Source organism: Trichogramma pretiosum, unplaced genomic scaffold, assembly GCF_000599845.2.
Source record: "Trichogramma pretiosum strain Unisexual culture from Peru unplaced genomic scaffold, Tpre_2.0 scaffold46, whole genome shotgun sequence".
NCBI classification, from domain to species: domain Eukaryota; kingdom Metazoa; phylum Arthropoda; class Insecta; order Hymenoptera; family Trichogrammatidae; genus Trichogramma; species Trichogramma pretiosum.
Window position 1 is genome coordinate 1133694 of NW_019641609.1, and position 23996 is coordinate 1157689.

Below are 23996 nucleotides of genomic sequence, written 5' to 3' on the forward strand. Positions count from 1 at the left end.
CAGGTTTTTTATGAGCACATAGTAGTGAAAATGTTGATAAAAGGGGTATACATAATAGCAACAAAGAAATGAAAATATAATATTCGTTTGCTTTGTGAGAATATATTTTTTCCTATGGACATTTAATCTAATGCTCTTTGTCAGCATATTATATTCAAGTATAATAATATATTTAATAATTATTGTAGATAACAGACCATAAAGTATATTGTTTATTTTGTTTTGTATTTCTTACTATATTATTCAAAGATCGACTTGCGATGTATAATATCATTGATGATTTTGGTTTATTCGCGATCGCGTTTAATATTGAAGTTACATCGATATAATTAATAACCATGGATAGTATGACCAAATACTCAAGCCATTTTTATAATTGATTTTGATTTATTTTTAAGTACAGAATTATCATGAGCCAATAACTGTATAATATATACGATTACATAAAAATAGTATAATCGATATAATAATAAAATAACTTTCGTACGATAAATAAATATCATACCATCCTAATAAGAATTATTAGCCTACATAGGAAATAGAATCGTTGAATTCCTTAATAAATAATCATTAAATTTCTAGTTTTCTAATTCAGTATACAGAATTGTAATACTTAACGTCTACATAAATTTTTTCTTTCGATTCGCGAACAAATTCACTGTTATACGTGCAAATTGTCTACTTGTTTTTCCATTTATTTTTAAGGGCTACAACACAACTGTCATTTTACAAGTGTACAAAAAGGTTCAGATTTTCCATCAGCTCGTAAAGTGTATAATGACTTTTGTACATATAATTAATATTCGTAAATATCCGTGAAAATTACGGATTAACATCGCAAAAGGCTTTCTAAGTATAAAGACTAGACAGCCTCATTAGTTTCAGCAGTGGGATCTTGAAATCTTTCTTGCTTGTTTTTTAGCAATTCTCAAACATTTTAAAATTTCTTTTTCTTATAAAATTATTCATTCTTAAAATTCTCAGAGAGTATACTGACTAGTTTTTTCTGACCAATTACATTAATTTGTGGTTTATGTATAGGCACATTGTCAGGTGAAATGAAAACTTTTTGTCGCTTGTTACAAGTTCATATGTTTTTTCACTTTTCATAATTCATTGAAGTTTAATACCGTTGAAAGGCACTGTGATTGGTCAGATGTATTTTTTATTCAAGCATACAATCAAATACTGCGAATGAGCAACTGTTAATTGTGTTTGTAGTTTTGTAAGGCAACAATCAATTCATTGCATCCTTTGAAGAATAGTTATAAATTATTATGCATGGAAAATTGAAAAAAAATTTCTACCAGGTAACTTTTGATCATCCGTGGTAACGATTATTTCCATCTGGATGCACCATTGGTATTTATTTATAATGTATCAGAGAGTTAATAGTTGTAAGATAAATTTGAAATTAATTCTTATTTATTGTTTCTCATCAAATATAGTCAACGATATTTTTTAATATACATTTTATTCCTCATCAATTTGCAAGAGAACAAATGAATGTCAATTCAATAAGATTTCGAGATTTGAATTATGAGTAATAATATAGAATAATTACATGATAGTTGTTTTAATAAAGTAATAATAATTTAAAAAATCTAGATTTCCACTAGTTTTCTGCTTGAACTTACATTCACACAACAACATTTTTTTTTATTTTGTCGTCATAAATATTTTCATTCATTTACTCGCACATTCTCATCCTTATGGTTATACGTGCATGTTCGTATATAGTATATAAATTAAAAAATACACGCATCTTCTCGGGAGCTTTTCCTTTTAACTATTTGTGCTTTGATATTTTCAGCTGTCAATGATCATTCGAAGCATCTCTTTAATTTTTTCGCCGTCAAACTCGCTACAAAACTTTACGTTCATCGATTTACAAACTTCATTATATAATATCTAGCGTATCTTTGGGAGGCTTTTGCTGTCGAGCCTTCAAAGCTTGCGCGTTAGTCTGCAGCTTCACTATATAAAGAGTAATTTTTTTGACAATTATATATTACACTAGCTTTTAATTAATAAATATTCTTATTCGCAGGTCACGTTCGTTATAACAATTGAATAATTCAAGGAAATGGCATTGTACCTGATTCGATTATTATTATTTTTTTTAATTTAAAATAAATCTTTCGATTGAATTCATTTTTGTATATTACGTGCGTGCATCAACTTGCGATTGAACAAGTGATAAGACAAAAATCTCATACTCTAACAGCACCAAATACTTTTGAGCTTGTTAAAAAATTGTAGTCGATTGTTTTTTGACATAGTAATACATCGTTATAACTTAAAAATAACATAATTATTTTCGCACATCTTTTTCCAAGACAGTTCGCCGCTGATTATTAACCTCGTCGAATTTTTCCTATTAATAAACGAAATAAACTATGTGAGCGGTGAAGTATCAAGAAAAGATGTAAATTCATCTGTCTTCCGATCGAGAGAGTGATATTTTTTTTTTGGTAAAGTAGCCGAAGAATATCTCGTCTCAACCTGGATTCAGTTGTATTTTCGATGTCATTTTTTCCTTAAAATTATGGAAGTCGCGCTTCCTGTGGTGCAGCTTGGTAAGGAAGCCCGGGAAAGGCTCCTGCGGCCGTCGCTGCGGCTGGTATACCCGCTGCACCAGGCAAAGCTGCGTAGGCCGTGTAAGGTACGTAACTCGCTGCGTTAGCTGCAAATTAAAGGAAAAAATATTTATTAGTACAGAGAAAGACTGAAATTTACATTGAAAAGTTTTCAAAAGTTTTCACGTTAGATTTGAATAAACGACATTAAGGAAAAATATATACGCTTCAGTTTTTTTTATCGTTTTATTTTTTTTTGAAGATTTTTTTTTAAATTTTTTGTTTTTTTTTTAACATTTACAACCATTTTTTGTCGTTCATCCAATATAAAAAAAATATAAAAAAATGTTAATAACTTATTCTAATTTACATAAAAGTCAATGGGAGAAAAGAGAGCACGATTTGAAACATTACATAATTTAACCGGCTTAGCATTTACTTCAAAGTGTTTGAAAGTTCTAAGAAAATAGCTTCAGTAAAATTGGCTGACAGTAGCACAGATCTACTTGAAACCAAAATTCCACGTCTACAAAAAGAAAAATAATGCTTGACAGATCTAAAGAACTTTTTCACGGATAGAACACACACATATGTCAAAAAAATCATTATTGCCAACTTTGTCAGTAAAGCCAAGGTGTGATACAATCTAGTATTTGACATTACCAAGTGTGCGCTCTCTCTCCCTCTTTTCACCGTTTAACATTTACACGATTCTAATGTCCAAGTTAACAGTAAACGCGAACGTAAATGACTTTTTTGTGTTTTAAAACTAATTTATTAATTGCTTTTTTTTTATACCACCACCACCAACATCAACAGCATTTTAAGAACTTACGCCTGGAATAATATAATACAAAGTGGCACATAATTATTGTATGAATAAATGAACATGCAAAATTAGAAGCCCTCGTATGCTGACGTAGTTTTTTGTTAAAGTTTAATTGATTAGTCGAATGAAATATGGCAAACGAATTGTTAATTACCCATAAGTGCTAAAAAATAAGCGATTTTTGAGCGTGAAATTTTTACAATTATCATGATTATGATTACATTACTCTGATGCGAAGTGGGAGAGATGAGAATTAAATTAGTCATAATGCACTCCGTCAAATGTCATGTTGTCATGCTTACTATACTATTGTACGCGTATATTACATATATGACGTGCAAATAATACTGCATGCAGGTAAATGAGCTCAACAACGAATTCCCAACTTTGTTGGAATGGTGTGAAATTGCACAAATTAGACCTTAATTAAAATAGCGTAACTAATAAAAGAAAATAAAATGAATGAAGTCAAGTTAGAGGAAAAAATCCGTCTTGAAACTTGATAACTTTTGAAACTTTTGAAAATTCAACAATTTTTTGGGTTTTCCTTATGTAAATTAAAGAAATAGGTTAACAATAAGAATCCAATAACAAGGGACAGGGCGAAACTGACGAAGAACCACTTGAGGCACGCATCCCTCTTCGGCTCGTAGTAAAAATCAAAAGAATCTACGGTCACCGAAGGAGAAGGTGCTCTGCCGCGCGAGTCGGCAACGGGTTCGTTAATCGTGATGGCGATTTGATTTTTATCGGGCTCGGAACCCAGTCTGAGCGTACTACATTGGCTGTAGGTATCGAAGCGAGTTGGTTCGCTTCTCGATGATTCGCTCGAGCTATCGGATGACGAATCGCTGCTGCGGTGAACGATCGACGACCAACCGAGCTCACTGCTCGAATTGTCGTCGTCGGAATGGATTCCCTCGATACAGACGGGACAGCGCGTTTGATAATACGACCAGTCGGGGCTAGAATATGAGCAATCATCGGAACATAATTGAGAGAACGAAGATCGAGAGTGTGCACCGTATTCCGAAGGATACCGACCGCTTGACGCGTCATCGCTAGAGACTTGTTCGGAGGGTTCATCGAGAGGTAGATTCAAGATACAGGTAGGCAAGAGAAGGTCTCTTTGATACAAAGGAAGAGAAGGAGCAGAAGGGCTACCATTGCCGCGCAGCATCGAGGGCATAAATTGCGGCAACATTGTCTGTTCCATCAAGTGGGGCCCGCCGAACTGAACGGGACTGCCGTTCGTCTGGGGACTCGAGTGTGACTGCTGCTGCTGCTGTTGTTTCTGCTGCTGCTGCTGCTGCTGCTGTTGTTGTTGATGATGCTGGTGATGAGTTGGTAGTGGTGGTCCTGTGTGCATGATCGCGGGTGCCTTCGAGGCAATTTTTAAGCCGGACATACCAGCTGCTGCCGCCGTCGTGTACGGATAGGCCTCGGCGAAGTTGTAGGCCCCAGCCGGGTAGGCGCTGGCAGCCGCGGCTGCTGCGCTTTGAAAATCATAGAACTGCGAGGCCGCTGCGGCGGCTATCGCTGCCGCGTGATTCAGCTGCTGGCCAGGGAGCTGGACCAGGGCGCCCGGCGCGGCTGTCGCCAGATACGGCGATTGGTACATGTAGCCAGGTGGTACTCTGCAAAATTGAGAAAAAATCGAATTAGCTCGAGGTGCGACGATGAGAGAGACGGTGGTGGTGATTCTTTGTTTGTTTATGCAAAGGTTGTACATTGATAATGCGAGGTTGTTTAAATGAGTTTTCAAGATGATGATTCGATTTTTGCCTTGGTTCTTTTTTTTTTTGCATCGTTTGTGGTCATCTACGATTGGTTAAGCGTATACAAGACAAGACGAAAAGAGTTTGGTATCGTTGCAACGGTACTCTCATTTTTTCAGTCGTTATAAAAAAGAACCAAAGCGTAAAAAGAAGAAAATTAAATAATGAACAAAAAAACTTATTATAATAAAGGCGAATACAAAACAATCCATCAAAGAAGTTCGAAATCGCCAAAATAACAGATTAAAATTAAAAAAAAAAGTAGAAATAGCAAACCAACGACAAACGTGTGTAATTCATATTTATATATAATCAAAAAAGGTAAAAGTATATACTGCAATACTTGTTCGGCACACGGCACACGACACACGATTATAATCTAACACCAACGTTAGTACCTTAGTCGCGAGACCAAAAAAAACAAGTTGATTTATCAAAATGATTGTTGGCTGGTTTTATATATTTTTAAGATTTTTTTCGTTTTAATTCATATGGTAAAAAAGTGAAGAAGTAAAATAAGTGAGAAAAAAGGTGATACGTAAGTATTTTATTTTTTTTGCAATATAAATTTGCACAAACGAGCTTAGAGACATTCAACACACACTTGAAGAGCGCAATATAATAATACAGAAAAACTTTTAAGGGAAGTCGTGTATTTACACTCGTCAGAAAGACATCAGTGAGACACACACAGACACACACACGCGCACACACATACACACACGAGCGGGCTAAAGTAATTAGTATAAGTGAAGGTGTCCAAAGCAAACATACTTTATCTACCCGAATCGATGAAGTGTAATATAAGGGCCGTCATCAACCCTGAACTTTTCATCATTACATTATTGTACTAACGGCACACATGCACATGTGTTTATGTTTGAGTATGGTGTGGTGTATTCGGAATCGATCGTATACATATAAAGAGCGTTTGTCCATCCGTCCGCACACGGCTTACCGAAAGCGAAGATCAATATTTTGTTTATTACGCAACGCTTTTCGCAACTCGACTTTCGTCTCTGCTTATTTTCATTTTTATTTTTCCCGCGCCTCCACTGTTATAATAGACGCGCGGCGAGCAAAATATAGATCCGCGCGCAGGTTATCATCGATCGACGCGCGGTGTATAACCAAAATCGAAGGCAAAATAGCCAATTTGGCCCGAGCCCCGGTTGTGTGGTAGTAGTACTTGTACCGTATTGGATACACTTTTCTATCCGTCCGTCTCTCTCTCTCTCTCTCTCTGTTTTAGCTCGCTCTATGTTCGACTTATCTGTCGGACACATCTCAGTCAGTCAGGCTCGTGTCCCCTACATTATGAATGGCTCGCGTGTGTCCGTCTAAAGCGAATCGAAGGCTAAAACCATCGTGTGTTACACGATTGTATATTGCTAGACGATTCGCTTCTGCTCTAACCAACTTTCTTTTTTTCCATTTATGTACGTAGTGCAGAGAAACTCGACTTTTCTCATATCTATATCGTCGGGATTATATTTGATGCATCAAAAGTTTCTTCGAAATCGATGAGCAAAAAATTCGGTCAAAGTAATTCCACCTTTTACCGGGAAACGATACATAGAAAAATACGTTTACTCTCCATTTTTCAATATTGGCGCTCGATTTCCGAGGCTCGCACGCGCAAAGTGCACGAGCTTTTACTACAACCGACGCACATACCGACGACGCGGTTAACCCGATTGCGATCGCGCGTAAATTTTAGTGACGCGCAGCGCAACTTTGTGTCGTTCTTCGATCGAGTTATATACATTTTGTCGTGCTCTATTTGTGCGATGTTTGAAAAAAGAATAAAAGAGAAAAAAATTAACACGAAAAAATATGCTCGACGAGCCAAGGATAAACACAATTTTTTGTCGAATGAACGCAGGAAAGTTTTTCCCTCACCGGGAAAATTACTCTCATTTTTACGCGCATCCTCGAGCCTGAGCTATATATACATAGCGGCACAGCAGTAGGTGGTAACTATATACAAGGCAGAGAGACTCGACATGCGCGCGTGCTAAGCGCCGGCGCACCGCAACAAGGTAGGATAATCCGGGCGAGAGGACGCGTTATACAGCTTGAATATACGTGTGGGGGACTACTGCGATTCGCGATGATCCACCAATGCGAAGCTTCAAGCACGCCCTCTCGGATGTCGCGCCGTGATATGGCATATGTATTGCACGTGGACACTGAAGCCTCCCCCTCGAGCGGGCGCTTCTTTCTTTTTTGCTTCTTCATCTTCTTTCGTGTGCACGTTTATTTGTTAATGTCATGGACGAATTTTCCAAAAACCGCACGACCGAGCACACACGTATACGCGTGTCTCTCGATCATTATCCGCGACGCAATCAATTTTATTTTACGACGAATTGCCAACGTGTGCCTGTGTGTGTGCATACATCGATACACCCTCGAGCCGTGCCGAGCTCTACAAGGTGCCCAGTCATCGTTTGTGTATACATACACACGCGCAGATAAGCCATCTGTCCGCGAGTGCGACTTCCGCCCACGAGCTTTCGCGTGCGTCTTTTATTATTATTTCTTTTTTTTTTTTTCTTTTTTTTGCAAGCCTGCCTGCTTTTACGAGCTATTGCCCGCTCCATAATATACTATATGCTATGGGCAGCCAAGTTCGACGCGTTATATACATGATTACATTCGACTGAGTATAATTTCGACCAGGTGCGAACACCGAGGCATTGGGAAACATAAAGCAGTGAAGAAAATAAATTACCGTAAAACAATGTATCGCGTTATGTTCGAAAAATATACCGCTGAACGCGCGAGTTCGATCGCGTTACCGACGATGATCCACCTTCGAAGCGACGCGCGTTGCTCATCGGACTATTAATAAAATGTAATAACATTCGAAGTATGCAGTAGCAGTGGCAGCGGCTTCACCGTTCATCGGTGTTTGGCATACGAAACTTCCTTTGCTTATATATTATAGTCGCTGCAGCAACGACCAAGGACGATCTGGGGCTATTGTTTTCTCGTTCTCGCCTCTATTTAGCAATGACCGTTCGCGGGCGCGCGCGTGTAAAGCGAGAAAAGCGCAAGAGAGAGAGGAACAAAAGTGCGCAAGCACAGACTCGACGAGTTTGTCTGTCTACTGCTGCCTGTGCGTGTATGTGCCGATCAGTCGACAGCGCAGGGACAGGTGCTGCTGCTGATGTGGCTACTACTATATGCTGTGTGGCGTTTCTATAAATACAAATTTCTCTGGAGCTTAGCCAGCTTCTCTGCTGCTACTGCTGTATGCCGCTGCGAAGCTCGCTCTACAGAGGCGAGCTGCAGAAACAACACGAAGAAAGCGATACCGTGTTACGAGTTGCGCGACCGAAAAAGCTAGCTCTAGCCTATACAAAATCAAGACTTTCCATTAGATGTTTTAATTTAAATGATGCGCTGCACCGCGCGCGGTGGCGACTCGCTATACTCGTATTAATAATTCACGCGCCCTCCTAGGTGTGATACGCGTGACTGTGTGCGATGATTTTTTCATGTATTCAAGAGAGAGAGAGAATCAGAGCTTTGGGAGAGAGAGAGAGAACAACATTTTTAGTTTAGACCTGCCGCATGTACATATATGTGTGCGGTGCGCAGAGCGAGAGTATATATGTTATTTGAGGCGATTCTATTTTTAGTGCAAAAGAGAAGCTAAGACTCTAAGTGAGTTTCCTCCGAGCGAGAGCAAGAAAGAGAGAGAGAGAGAGAAAAAGAAAAGACAGTAATTTCTCGGTAGGAGAGGAAATGTTCGGCTACAATTACATATGCGTGTAACTTTTGAAAAATCGCAGCTCGTTTGTGAAATTTTGGTACAACAGAGACAACAACAAACACCATTACACACGAATAATATAGTGACATTTATGTATAGCGACACCGACATATCCACATGAAAAACAAATAAAATACATTTTGTATAGGCTTTTTATGCAATTGCACATCATCATCGCGTAATATCAATGGTTAGAGAGCTCGCACATACATTAGAATAATATAGAATAAAACTTTTTTTTTTTTGCTATTGAAAGTATGTAACCGTAATTGTTCTAGGTAGCTGATAAGGATATATAGTGCGCGCGCGCAATTACATTAACTTCGTCGCGCGCAACACACACACACACACACAGTCAACCGCGGTGGGCATTATTAATATTCATATTTATAACGAGTGTGTACGCCGGCACGACTCGTGTTCGCAGTGGGTCACGCAGAGAGCTCGCAGATATATGTATAATGAATACATTCGATCGTTATTTGCCCGATATTTTTAGCCTTTTTCAAATATTTCCATTCAATGAACTAATATCTCGCACCGCTCCGTGTGCGAGCTGTGAGCGAGCCCAGCTTGCGAGCTGGAGAGATCGCGAAAAATACAGAAGAATAAATAAGCCGAGAGTTAAATTCGTCGAGAGTTCGGGCGACGAAACCCCCTCGAAAAAGGTTAAAAAAAAAAAAAATAACACACGATGTACCGCAGTAAGTCAACGTCGTGTCCCGCACGCGCTGCGCCTCGTGTACGTGTATATGTGAGTGTGCTGCTACTATCTCTCTTTCCTCCTCCTTCGGGAGAGCATAGCGGAATAAATACCGAAAAGCCCAAAAATAGTACTCACTCGCTGTAACACGTCGTGGTCGGCATCATGGTCGTCGTCGCCGTCGAGCTCGTCGTCGACAGCGAACCATCTCGTCTTTATTTATTTTTTTTTTTGTTTTCGAGCAAAAAGTACAGAAAAAAATTAGGTGCAAATAAAACCGGCCACACGGCTAGATAGATACAGCTAGCAAGTTGTACGTGTCGTATATTGGACGCGAGGGCAAGCTCGAGCGATAAAATCGATTTTCGCGAATGCAGCCTTTGAAAAATTGATGTGCGTTCACTTGCACGTGTATAGGTGTGTGTGTCTGAGTACTGCAGGCAAGTTCTGCGATCCGAAGGGCTCGCGCCACACACGCACACCCACATGTATATACAAAAGCGGCTGAAGGATTACAAGAGAAAAAGAGAGAGACGACGACGATGCCTCGCGACTGATTAACGAGACACGGCTTGCGGCAGCGATCCGCAAGCATCGCGCAGCGTTACATATTTCGAAGAAATACGAAAAGCTCCTGACGTACGCTCGCATATAATTCAGTTGCTCGGATGGTGTGTGTTATATATATAAACGCGCGCGTGGACCCCCTTCGTAGCACAGCAGCGGAGAATATATTTTTGACAGATTCGCCCTGATGGTTTCGGATGAAATGACGATAATAATGAGAGCGAGCTTGTCTCTTCTTCTCGTTTTCTCTCGCTCGCTCGCGTCGTCGTTTTATATATAGAACGAAAAACATAATAATACTATCTTCGCGCACGGCGCGTATACCTCCGCCGCGAGCTTTCTCATTCTTGTTTTGTCAAGTGTGGTTTTTCTAAAAAAAAAGTTATTAATCGAGAGTGAGAAAGAGCGAAAGAGAGAGAGATTAGGAAAGAAAGAACTACTTCTTTGTGATGCCTCATTGAAACTTTGACAAAGCAAAGCGTGTGTACACGAGAATCTGAAGGATGTGCATGGATATTTCTCACTATACCTCTATGAACCTTTTGTGTGTTTGGTTAATTAATTTGTAATTGTTATTGCTGACGTTAATCCATAACCATTAAAGAGTTGATTAATAGATTATCAAAAAAGTAAAAGAGCTCAACTCTGCGTCAGAATTTTCCTTTTGTCATTGTTTAACATCGATTCAAACCCAAAGTAAACAAGAAGTAAACAGAAAAAAAAACAGATCGAGTTATGTAAAAAGTAAAACGTGAAAAATGAAGGTGAAACAAAAAAAATAATAAGTCAAACCAAATCTCTCAACAATGGCAATCAAAATCAATTATTATCGTAAAGATAGATATAATCAACAATCACCAGAGCAATTAATAAATATCAATGAGTAAAAAAAACACAACCAAAATAAAAAAATGTCTTCGAATCACGATCCTCACAACTATTATTATTAAATTTAAAAAAAAATTAAAAAAAAAAACAAGTAACGTGTAAACGAAATTGCAATAACAGAAAAAAGGCAATAAAATACGGAATTATAAAATGGAGAAAATATATCGTACGTTTTTCATGGTAAAGGTACTTCTTGGCTTCGTTATACGTGTGCGTGTGCCGCGACATATTCCCTGACACTCTGTCTCTCTCGTGTTATATCGCATTTAACATAACGACGAGAGCTCTACTGGCTCGATGAGAGCAGTTCACACTTGTGTTTCTTTTTTTGTTCGTTCGTTTGTTTGTCTATAATCGATCGATCTCAACGCGAAGGAGAGCTTTTCGTTCAGGACACGCGGCTCCCAAAATTACAGTTGCGTTTCAGGATGCTGCAAACGTCACAGATGTTTTACAACTTAAAACATGTGTACATTTATATAATAATCAATTTTTTTTTCATAATTAAAAATTAACATTATCAGATCTATATAAATAAAGGACAGATAACAGAAGATTGAAAGAAATGAAAAAAAATTTGAAAAGAAATAAAAATTTATGAGACTTATTCATGGATGAATGGATGGTGAGGATCTTAATTTTGTAATGTTTACGATCATAAGTAAACGTTAAATAATTATGTAGCTTAGTTTCGTCACAAGAAAGCGAACTTACCCATACTGTCCTGGTAAAACTGCGGGGTAGCCGGCGCGTATTCCAGCCGAGAAGGGGAACGCTGCAAGTGAAAAAAGAGAAAAAACAAAAATTAACAACGTCAATCACGCACTCATACGGCGTCAGGATTTGTTTTTGTTAATCGTATTAATAATCGCTCTGCAAAATAACGCCAACTTCAAGCGCGAACACTTCTTTCTCTCTCTCTCTTTCTCTCTCTCTTTCTCTCTGTGGGGTTGTGTTGTCCACACACAGGAAATAAAAAAAAATCGAGTCGCGCGCGCAAGCACGAAGGCCACAAAGAGTAAGTATAAACTTTGTCTCTTGGTGCGGCGGAAAAAAAGGGAGAGGGCCATTAAATTACTGTACACATACTCTAAGTGCGTCGCACGCAGGCACAATTTTAGACTCGTATAAGGGCAGCACGACGCACGTTGCACGCAAGTAAAAGCACAAAAAGCAAAGTCTCGGCGTGACTTGGCGCGTGGCCATAAGTGCGTGTGCGCGCAAATTCACGCACATGTAAGTGTACGTAGTAAAGCATCGGACAGTTGCGTGGACAAAAAAGTTTTCTTTTCTTAATTTAACGACCGGCCGATCTATATCGAGTTAAATGAAGCGCAAATTTCAAATATTAGTCCAGTTGAAGGATGAAAAATATCGGTCTACGAGCGTAATATACGATCGTTTTCTCTTTCTGCAACTTCCGCGTTGCAACGCGAGAAGAGAGATGATGATATTCCACGTGACCGCGGCTGGTCTCTCAAAGCTGATTTTGGCGTCGCGTCAACGTTGCAAGAAGAAGTAGAAGCGTTCGCGTGCAAGAGAGAAAGAGGCAAGTATCATCGCAATAGATAAGATGCAAAAATAAACTTCACCCGAAAGAGAAACGCGGTGGCCGCCAGCACGCGAGCACGAGAGCAGCAGTTATATGCGCGCAGCGAAGAAGAGAGAAAGAGATCAAAGTGCGTTGTACACGAGTAGAGAGAGAAATGCACACGAGCAAGAAGACGAGACACACACGTACAAGTCCACGTCGAAATATTAAACGACGCGACCCGGCGATTTATCAAAGCGTCATACACAAACATGCGTTTGCTATGTAAAATAATGAGGAAAAACCACACACTCACGCGTATTATACACACATACACACGCGGAAAGTCACACCCAAAAAGAATTGGCTCCACTCGTTTTATTAAAGCATCTGCGGCACGCGTACACGTACACATTCTCTATGTAAGAGTTTGATAAGGCCTCGTTTCGTTATTATAGCTCGTAAAAAAAACAATAATAATATTGCGATCGACTCGTTAGTATGTACCGTGGATTATACACCGATAGACTAAAAAAAAAATTTTTATTAGGTCAAGAAACGAAAGGCGGCAACAACACGTAGAATATATATTATGTTAGTGATAAGTCACATGCAAATTCAAAATCGCAGCAGTATATATTAAAATTAAGACAACACGCACACATGAGAACTCGGAACCTGAAGCGCTCGAGAAAATTAATGAAGCTCGCACATACAGCACCTCAAGTTCCGAATTTTCAGGCTTAAGATTAATTAATAGATATTAATTGAAAAAAGGTTGTTTGTTCACGTACGTATGAGCGACGACTCACCGGCTTGTAGATTGCCCCTTGGCTTGGCGCCAAGTATGGCCAGATTGACGTTGGCCTTTCTGCCGTCGATTATCGGATTCGCATCCTTGCAGGCGCGCTCCGCGGCGGGCCTGTCACCCATGATGACCTATACGACACACAGGGCGGCATACAGAGAAAAAGGACAAAAAAACACAAAAAAATCTTAACACACTTCTATAGAGACAGAAGGCACATGCGTTTTTTTTTTATTACTATTCATTTACTTTTATTATTACTCATTTATATTATTCATTTGCTTTTTTGCTTCTCTTTTTTTCTATCATTTCTACCAATGTAACTGCACTTATACGCGATAAACGAGAAAGAGATGTGTGTCTGCACATAAGTAATAACATAATCGCGCGCAAAAAAAAAAGGAACAGATAGCGAATTCGTTCTCACGTTCTCAAGTCAAGTAGCGAGGCGAACGATAAACCCGCCGCCGAAGGAAACTAAATTTCAATATACGTACGTACGTATTATCACGCGTGTCCACCGATAAGACCTGTTTCTCTTCGACTCGGCAAGTACACGGTACACACATGTGTAATGAGGCAGGTTTTTATTCATAATACGTTCGTTTCGACGGCGAAAAAAGAGTTATTAGATATTTTTCAACAAACTACTTGTACGCATGCTGCTGCGGTGAGAGACCGTTAATAATACAATACAATTTTTTGTTATATACTCATTTGTTGTAATTATAGAATGCTTCAAAAGGAGTGAGAGCGTGAAAATATAATATGTCAATTATAATTAAGAGAAAAGTTCAAAAAAAAACTTTACCCCCGCCAACAGTACAAAAATCTCGCATCAACAAATCGAAAGCAATGTATGTAATGTCAATACCCACATATAAGAAAATCTATATGTCCAAAACACGCGGCACTCAAAACTCTGGCAACCGATGTTAAAAAAAAGAAAAGCAAAAAAAAAACAAAAATAAATCAAATCAAGTAGCAGTAGATACGTACGAAACCATAACCACGGCTCTTGCCGGTCTGTCTGTCCGTGATGACGACGGCTTCCTCGATGTCGCCGTAGACGGTGAAGTGCTCGCGCAGACTCTTGTCGGTCGTGTGATACGGCAGGCCGCCGACGAAGAGCTTGGTCCAGGTGGTGTCCTTGGGCTGGGGCGTGTCGCCCGCCACGGCGCCCAGTCCGGCCATCAGGTCGTTGTGATTGGGCCCGGCTCCCGCGCCGGGTACGCCCCCGGGGCCCGCGAGACCCGCTGCTCCGGGCATCAGCATCCTCAGTAGTTCGCTACTAATTTCTGTGGCGTTGGCACGGGCCGCAGCTAGCTGCTGCTGGTGCCCGTTCTGGTTGGCCGTGCTGGACTGCTGCTGCTGCTGCTGCTGCTGTTGAGCAGCTACCGCCGCCGCTGCTGCTGCCGCCGCCGCTACCGCCTGTGCAGGAGCCGCTGCCGCCGCGGCCGCCGCTAAATTACCCGGGTACAGAGCTGCGGCTAGACAGGCGACTCGTTGCTGGTTGGCAGCTTCCAGCTCAGCTGCCGAGGCTAGCGTTGCTGGCAACGTGGTTGCGACTTTGAGGGACACGCAGCGAGGACGAATTCACGGGTGGTGCGCTGCAGCTTGCGAGTCGTGAATCTGCAAATGATGAAAATAAGACGCTCAGTTAGCTATGTGCAGGATATCTTGGAGAAAATGAGAGACAGTTTTGTAATACAAGCGAGAGAGATAGCGCGCGTCCTACATATCGCTCACAAGCCGAAGGCAACATCTGATTTTACCCTCTCTCGTGCGCCGATTCACCCTTCGCAAAGGAAGCTACGCGCTACACCGCTTTAGTCACGCAGCTTTCACCCCTTAGCCAAGGCAACAGCGGCACTTTTCATCGTCCCCCTTTCGACGTGTATCGAGTATCTCAACTCGGCAAAAGTACGCACATACAAGGAGAAGAAGACTATAATACTAGGCCAGAGAGTTATTTCGAAGAAAATTCGAGTTTTCTCTCGCCTCTGTATAGTCATCGTCTATTTGTCGTAAATCGTATCGATCCTCCCCCGAATAAAAGCTCGAGTTCGCTCCTTCTGACCCACAAGCAGCCGCACACGCATAAATATATCGGAAATCCGAGGCGAGGGGTCAACGTCATTCGCGGCGCGAAGGCCAAAATTTTCCCTCGTAACACATATATGTATAGCCTATAAGGCACGCACACGAAAGCGAGCGGAGAACGCAGGAGGGGCATATACTTTGTGCCCTTTGGGCTTTGCGCGAATTCGCGCAAGCGTGCGTTAATGTGTGCGTACGTGTGTGTGCGCGTACCTATAAGGAAGTGTGGGATGTGGGGGGGAGCGTCGCTCGTGCTGGGGTGCGTGTATCTGGCCAACATCTCGCAGGGGGCCCCAAGATCCTCTCTTTCTTTCTCTCTCTTACCCACCCGGCCCCTCATCCCCTCTTATACTCATTAAGCAATATAATATATTATGATAACGCAGGAGCAGCTGTAGGCATAGGCGCAAGCTGTATTCACGGCCTCATATTTTTAATATATTGTTTTTCCCTGCCACCTTTTCCGAGAAAAAAAATATCCCAGCTAATATCGTGAGTTTTACGTTCGTCCATATATTAATACGCCTCGCTACGACGACGACGATGATGGAAAAACCGTCATCGTCGTCTGCTCTCCTTTTATTTTTCGATCGCATTGTGCTCGTGCGTTATGCGTGTGTAAGTGTGCGTCCCATGCCATATGTACACAATGTGAGGATTACTGTGACTCACTTTTTTTCTTTCTCTCCCTCCCTCTCTCTCTCTCTTTCTTTTTCTCTTTCTCCGGGCTCATAACTAATCTATTACTACGTACACGAGAGCTGCGGCAGTGCGAGGGCATTGTGAATGTGATTGAGGAATGCTATTGTTATTTCGGAGGTAAACGCATGGGGAGAAACGATCATCGACGATATTTATGTGCAAAATGTTGAAAATTTGTCTAAATCGCACTGGCAATTTCTTTCGTTAGAAGCATTCTAGAATTTTTGTTGCACACGTTGAAAATAAAAAAAAGGCCGAACCTTTATTAATGTTGACTATTAGCGTCGAGCAGATTTCGATGAGAAATTGGGCGATCGCTATTATCAGCTCGCAGCATCGGGTGCGCGGCGTCGCTTGAGAGGCACTCGAGAATAAAAACAAACGAATAACCACGTAACACAGATGTATGTAATCACACGATTAAACTACACACTCACACATACACATGCACAGGCGCGAAATTCCGAAACCGAGAGTAAGTACGCGTTTGTATTAGAAGCGATGAGTACGGAACCTCCTCGAGGCTCGTTCGACGCTCGACTGCCGCGGAACGATGTACATACGGCACACGACGCGCTCGGTATACAGTTCGGTTTGTCTTTTCTCTCTCTCTCTCTTTCTCTCTGTCGTCGTCGCAGAGAGCGCCGAGCCGAGCGCAGGAGAGCACCCATAATACACAATAGGCAATCCACCACCACCACCTCGAGCAGCAGCTCCACCACCACTAGTACCGAGCGAAAAACGCACCCCGCCGAGTATACATACACACGGCGGCATTGGCATATAGTCGTCATCGTCGTCGTCGTCGAGCACGCGGCTCCCCTAACGTATAGCAGCAGCAGCAGCAGCAGCAGCAGCAACAGCAGCAGCTGCGGGCTACAACACGTACTCTGCCGCTGCTGCTGCACACAGACGAGCGAGCGGCGAAAAACCGGTGCGCTCGACGTGCGATCTATTGTATACGTCAAGCTAAAAGAGACTTTGCAAAACTCGTATTTCTCGGGCCCCGTTACAACACATGTAAAGAGACGCTGCTGCTGCTGCTGCTGCTACTTTGCTTATTTTTTTTGTATTTTACTTTTTTGCACCCCGATGCAAGAGTTGCTGCGAATTTATATACACTTTTATACGCGAGGCGAGTTTTTTGTTGCAGACGCGCACAAACACAAGAGTGTAGACAGAAGAGAGAAAGAGAGGACGCGAGATTATAATAATAAAATAGCAAGGTACGTATGAGGATCTAAGCCCGGCCGGGACCGTTAGATTTTTCGGAGTTACAATACGTGCGATGACAAGCTGCACACAACACACCGAGAGAGGAAAGATATCGCTCGAGGCTGATAGAGCAATTCACAAGAGCATCAGATCGGCTCTCAGATACACTTAAGATATATTTGAATAATACATGACGCTTAGAATTTCGACCTCTGTACAGAATTACATGACATTCACTTTTTTACGCATATGTCTCCGATCTGTGAGCTAGATGAAGAGGATGATCGATGCTCGATTGGGCATTTTTTTGGAAACTCAATAAAACTATGATGCGTGCGAGCTGTGATCCGAGATAGCGAGAGAAAAATGAATAAAAAAAGACACGTCGTACTCGACTGTTATTGTGTTTGGCTCCGTGGTGTATCAACGATCGAAGCTACGTGCGATGCGCTCACTCGTGAGTGTATTACAATAAAAAAAAAACATATCGAGGCTCAGCACCGAAAAGTCCCAAGGCAAATGATATTTTATTATCATTCGTGGCTTTCCAAAGTTTACAAAGCTGTGCAAATGTTTCGTCGCCGCGCGCGAGCGAGGTTCGTTTGCTCATTAGCATCGAGCCAATTCATTAAAGAAAGAATAAAAAAAAACAACACACACGGTCCGTACTTAGGTGTATACATACGCACGCATAATTTTTTGTCGTAAAAAAGGCGTCGCGTCGTCTTATCGCAGCTCTTTTACTCACTCTCTCTCTCGAGAGAGAGAGAGAGTTAGGATTCTAACGGCATCTTTTCATTTTATACAAAAATTCAAAGTGTAAAGCTGCAGCTATATAACATGTCGGCACTGTATGTATAACAGGCCTGTACATGTATGCGTGCCGTATGTATACACACGTTTAAAAGGACCAACTCGAAGGGGGGAACAGCAGCAGCGCACGAGCGTGTGGCTGCACAGGGAGCAGCAGCTAGCTAGCTAGCTCGGCGACGCGTTCATCCGTTTCTCAGACTTTTGATGAGCCCCATCGCGCGCGAGTTTTAACGTATGGGCGCGCGCTCGCTGATATATTCCTTCTAGAAATTCGTCTCACTGCATATATGCCACACAGTTTTGTATGTATATATAGCATGGCAAAGCTCTCGCACTCTCGGCGGGTGAGCGCTATGCTATACTGTACCGCATAGGCGGGCAAAGTTTATTAATAAAACAGACTAACCAGCGCGACTTGCGTCTTATGTAGGCAGCGTACGAACGAATCAACGAACACGTGCCCATCGATGCACGCCGCGTATATATGCAGTAGCTCTCCATTTAATGCAATATGCGGCGGAAAAGTAGATCGCTTTTGTTGTTGTGCGTTTTTTTATCTTTTCTTTTTTTCATTCATAAACCCCCTTGTCGAATCGAGGACGCGCTCGAGCTTTTTCGCGCGCGCGCGAGAGCTAAACAAAAGTTTTTCACTTGGCTTTTTCGCCACGACGAGGAGGAGAGGTTGTTTACTCGCTCGCTCCGGAACGGAGAGCTTTTAAATGGCGCTTGTAAACGTATTTTAAAAGACCATGATTCATGTGTGTGTGTATGTGTTGTGTAGTGTATTATAGTCGCGCGCGCCGGTAAAGTCTCGAGGAAAAGAACCGCGCATACATAGCAGTGGGGTAGGGAGCTTGCTCACGATGTGCGATCGCAGCTATATACTTTTTATCTGTCGCCTTCTATACATACACATGCGCGCGCGCGTGCACGACAAGAGACAAGAAGTTATTCTTGGGTAACGCGATATATTGTATTTATATTCGTAATAAAAGGTCTCCACGAAATTATCTATAAATATGGATGGCGTATAATCGGTATTACATAGAAAATTAGGAGAAAGAGAGAAGAATTACGCGCGAGCCATCTTCGTGCATCATCGGCTGGCGGCATATGCACACACGCGTAAACATAGTAGAGCAGAGACCGGAGCTTCTTAGATATAGAGGAGCATTTTGAGAATTTCTTCCACGAGCCGAGAGCGGCTCGCGTTGTATATAACATATACGCATAAATGCATGTGTTACTCTATATATACGTGTATATATATGGTGGCAATGCATGTAAGTATAACGTCGGAGAAGAGGCGCAAACCAACACAAACTCACCGGAAGCAGCTGTTTCTGTCTCGCTCGAGCTATATGGCCAGGCCAACGCAGCACACAGCACAGCACACAACACACAACCTCCGTGTGTGTATTTATGAGAGAGCTGCGTCGGTCGACTGCTGTTGTTATATTACTGCTGCTGCTGCTGTACTTTTATATGCGTGTGGCTGGCGAAGAGCTCGAAAAACTCGGGGCCTCTTTTTCGTCTGTACGTGCAGTGCACTTACTCCGTATATGTATCAATACACAAGAACCACACAAGCGACGTTTTCTTTTTCTTATTTTTCTTTGTCGAAGTATCGACGAAAAAAATGCACTTTTGGTATAATGTAATCACTTTATTATTGCAGGGTGCAAGTACGGACGGAACACACTTCCGGACGGATGACAAGAGACCAAAGTCTGTACCGAGTAAAAACTCGGAGCGGATTAAAAGTCGTGTTTGACAAAATGCCCAAAAAAAAAAGAGCAAGACTGTGCAGGCGAATGGAGTGACGTTTGTTCGGGCGCGCGCACGTCCTGACCCGTCGGCACTACACGTGTGAATGAAGCGCAGCGCAGCAGCCAAAGCCAAGAAGCAGCAGCAGCCGCGTTAACATGTATCGTGTACGGAGCATCGTATATAGAGCGGTATAGGGAGGGGGGGAAGCAAGCTCCGAAGCGAGCCCTCGCGCGGCGGCGGCGGCTACGGCTATAGGCAGCGCGTGCGCTCCGATCGGCGGTGCAGAGCTACTCTCGCATTGGTGCCGCTTGCCGCTTTTCGCAGACTTTTGAGTTTCGATGCTGCTGCTGCTGCTGTTGCTGCTCCGACTCTATACCGAGCTGCGCGCGTAAAGTATAAGCATGAGTGCGGCGGGTACACAATGAACACATGCGCCGCGCGCGTCATGCCGCATGTGTTATATCGTAGCGAGCCGCGACTTCTCTATGCATGGCATCTCCTGCATATATACTTTGCTGCAGTTAGCATCGAGCTCTCTTTTTTTTTTGTTGCACACTTCTTTTTTCGAGGACTTGACAGCAACAGCTATTTCTCTGTGCGGCAACGACCAAGTTGGTTGCGGGCATTAATAGACATACGCACAAAGCGTCTCGGGCCTAGCGGCCAATGAACTCTCCTCTCTCGCTCACTCGCTCGTCTCTCTCCTATTTTAGCCTAATATATTTTTGCGCTCTCGCTCCGAGATTTTCGACAGAAAAAAAAAAAAAAAATACTGAAACAGCGAGGCAAGAGCAAAAGAAAGCCCCGTCCTATTTCCATCGGCTCGTCGTCGTCTTTGCGCCGCGCGATCTTTTTATATTTATATATCCGCACGCAGCAGCAGCAGCTCCTCATCTTTTTTTCTTCTTCTTCTGGTATTATTAAAAAAAATTTTTTGTTTTCTGTAAAGCCAACACACAAGGCACAACGAGCGAGTTCCTGTCCGGTACGCATGTATATATTTAGTCGGCGGAGGGCTGCTCTCTCTCTCATTGTTGCGTTACATTATTACAGAGTCGACGAGGTCACTCTCTCTCGTTCGCCGGCCAACACACATGGTCGTCTCTATTGAATTTGCTCTCTCTCTCTCTCTGCCATGAAAAGAGGAGCAGAGAGCGACTTCTCGGAGAGGAAGCTATTTTCCTCGATCGTCTCTTTGCGCGCAGAGGTAGCTCATCGAAGAAATGAATTCGAAATTATACACGTAAAACGATTCGTCTACAGTACATCTTAAATTCATCTCCTTAGCGCATCTCGAGTTTTTTTTCGTTTCCCAATCGATGGAAGTATATTCCTCCCGCAAGACATACTCGAGGCTTATCTTTGTAATTGGAGTTTCCTCGAAGGAATACTCGCGTGATTTTTCGAAAAACTGTGTGTTGATTTTGCTTCTCAGTCTCTCACACTGTGCCTAGTCAAATCGCAGCATCTCGCGTACATAAAAAATGATCGTGAGAGTGAGCCGCCGAGTATATTATACGTCTATTAAAGTCTCTTCTCTCTCTCTCTCGCGAATGCAATAGCTTCGGGTCTCGGGAACAGATGCGTTCACCAAAATCCCTGGGTACATGTTATGTAGCTATGCGAGACGCCTTCCAATCCCAACATACGTACACGCAGTTATTATTATTATAATATTAATATAAATCGTCCCAAGGCGTATGTGCACTTTTCATCTTTCTTTCTCTCGCTCTTTCTCGCGCATCGATGCCATGCGTAATGAGAGAGAAAAGAAAAAAAATAGAGATCGCACGAGTGAGTTGGAAAAAAATAAAAGTCGATTCGGATTTTCAAAGACGGAGAAAATAAGCTCAGATTCAGATCTTTGGTGATCCATTTTTTAGAGTTGATCTTCTTTCGAGCAAAGATACTGCGACTTATTTATTTTTATTATTTGGCCGGCTCCGTATTAGGCTCTCGAAAGAGTTTATGTAATTCAAATGCACTAGATCGTATATTATAATCAGTCAAATTAAGTCGAAAATCCACGCGTATTGCGAGGCGATCATTGGGCTCGCGTTTTCCCGAGAAAAATTGTTATAGGTGTAACTTTTTTAATTTCTCTACATATATGCATATACAATGGATGAACACCTGCGCTCGAGCTCGTACCTCTACGTTCGCATAATATCGATCTTATGGTATATACGCCGATGAAATAAAATACTGTAAGTTGTCGATCGCAATACGGACGAGGGGTAGCCGTTTAAAAGGATTGACATTGATGTACCCATATATACCGAACAAATAGCGCACACAGAGTCGACGTCAATGGCAACGCGGGGCGATACACATCGGAAAGATTTTTGCAGAAAATATACTGAATTTGAAAATCGATCGAGCGTCAACACGCGCCTGCAGTTCATCATAGAGTATAAGTCAGAGTCTCGTATTCGGAGCAGACGTACTCGACTCATCCTTTTCTGCGACGCGCAGAATCAAGCTCGCATCCATTTAATTTCGAGAAAATCTCTCTGTACGTACGCGAAACGACTCCTGTTGAATTGTATACACGCACGTGTGTATTAATACACCACAAGCTCGCACACACGTTTACACGTTCGAGTATATATGCGTCTCGTGTAATATCGATCGGTGTGACTCGATGCTCGCTCGGTTAAAGGAATAAAAAAAAGGGGGAACGATCGTTCACGCGTGAGTATGTGCTTCCATACACACACGCTGGATACTGGAAAAATATTAAATTATCTCTCCGCTTTCGTTTCTTCTATAAAAGTATCTCGATCTCTTCGCATACTGCACTCTCACTCTCTCTCGCTGGACAGCTCCGAATTTCGTAGCAAACAATGTCGCGTTGTTCTCTCTCTCTCTCTTTCTCCGATCTATCATAAAAGTGTATGTAGGTACAGAGGTGTTCGTAGGTGTGTTGGCCGCACGCGTGGCCACTATTAAAGCGAGAACATGGTCATTTACTTTTCCCCAAATCCATCTTCGCGTTTTAACTCACACGTATATTTATAATGTATTGGCTGTAATGGGTAGCAGCGGCTTGGGCGCGCGCGTGCCGCAACGCGATCCGACGCGAGGGCCTGCCTTTATACGTTTACCTGAGCGCGTGGCCCGGCTATAATACATATGCCAAGCTCGAGTGCTCGGCCGTTTTCTCTCTCTCTCTCGGAGCGACGATTAACATTATATACATTTGCTTCGCTACCGCCGCTGCTACCGAGTTGTATTATATTAGGCCAGACGAAGTGCGTAAACACATTCGAGATACTTAATTAAGTTAAGCACTCGACTGACTAGCTGCTGCTGCTACTCAACCCTATATACATATAGCAGTCCTTCATTCGTCTCGTGGGAGGAGCAACTACTCGAGGATCTGCTGCTTCCTATTATAAGTTATAGCTATCCGAGCCTTCGTCAGCTGACACGTACGCGTCGAGAGGATGCGGCGAATAATAATAATAATTCGATCGATCGATCGATTCGCCTGTGTATACGATCGAATAATGCTCCATATAATATTTGCGCGCGAGCCTATATAGATTTTTCCGGTTACATATACACCAGCAACGAGACAGCTCGAAGCTCGGTAAATATATTATTGGTGGCGGCGGTGGTGGTGGCAGCTCCGTGTAAGCTTGCATTTTTCATCGTCGTCGTCGTCGTCCTGTGGCGGCTCATACGGTTGCACGCCATGTAACGCTCGCGCCGCGCGTGCACTGCAGCAGCAGTGGAAATGGGACACGTGCGCGCACATTTATACATAGGCAGCTCCAGAGAGAGAACATCGACGAGCGAAAGTCTCCGCACTCTTATACTACTTACTCGTACGTGTAGTCATAAAGAGAGACAGCTGTAGGGCAGCTGGCGTCGGGCGCGCGCGCGTGCCTCCGAGCCAACGAGCGTTCGTACATTATACTAGC

General features: G+C 42.4%; 1 protein-coding gene across 5 annotated transcripts; it reads right to left on the reverse strand.

Annotated features, from left to right (window-relative positions):
* Nucleotides 1-1108: 1108 nt before the first annotated feature.
* On the reverse strand, nucleotides 1109-20152 carry LOC106654899 (RNA-binding protein 24-B-like). 5 transcript variants are annotated; one of them, XM_023458501.1, is made up of 6 exons: nucleotides 19626-20152; nucleotides 14467-15099; nucleotides 13454-13598; nucleotides 11843-11903; nucleotides 4573-5045; nucleotides 1109-2686 (listed from the first exon to the last, which is right to left on the reverse strand). In XM_023458501.1, the coding sequence occupies exons 2-6, from the start codon at nucleotides 14740-14742 to the stop codon at nucleotides 2547-2549; spliced, it is 1095 nt and encodes a 364-aa protein (XP_023314269.1). In that variant the 5' UTR covers nucleotides 14743-15099; nucleotides 19626-20152; the 3' UTR covers nucleotides 1109-2546. The 5 variants fall into 5 exon arrangements, with proteins under 5 accessions (XP_023314269.1, XP_014230513.1, XP_014230511.1 ...); XM_014375027.2 differs by lacking the exon at nucleotides 19626-20152 and adding an exon at nucleotides 16530-16798 and having other exon boundaries at nucleotides 4819-5045; nucleotides 13472-13598; XM_014375025.2 differs by lacking the exon at nucleotides 19626-20152 and adding an exon at nucleotides 16530-16798 and having other exon boundaries at nucleotides 13472-13598.
* Between the last annotated feature and the right edge of the window lie 3844 nt (nucleotides 20153-23996).

Excerpts from the sequence above, each read along its gene's own strand:
- LOC106654899 (XM_023458501.1), bottom strand. The coding sequence starts at position 14,742 with ATGCTGATGCCCGGAGCAGCGGGTCTCGCGGGCCCCGGGGGCGTACCC. Across the intron at positions 5,046-11,842 it reads GTTTTACCAGGACAGTATGG|AGTACCACCTGGCTACATGT; the intron begins GTAAGTTCGCTT and ends TCAATTTTGCAG. Across the intron at positions 2,687-4,572 it reads CTCGATGCTGCGCGGCAATG|CTAACGCAGCGAGTTACGTA; the intron begins GTAGCCCTTCTG and ends TTTAATTTGCAG.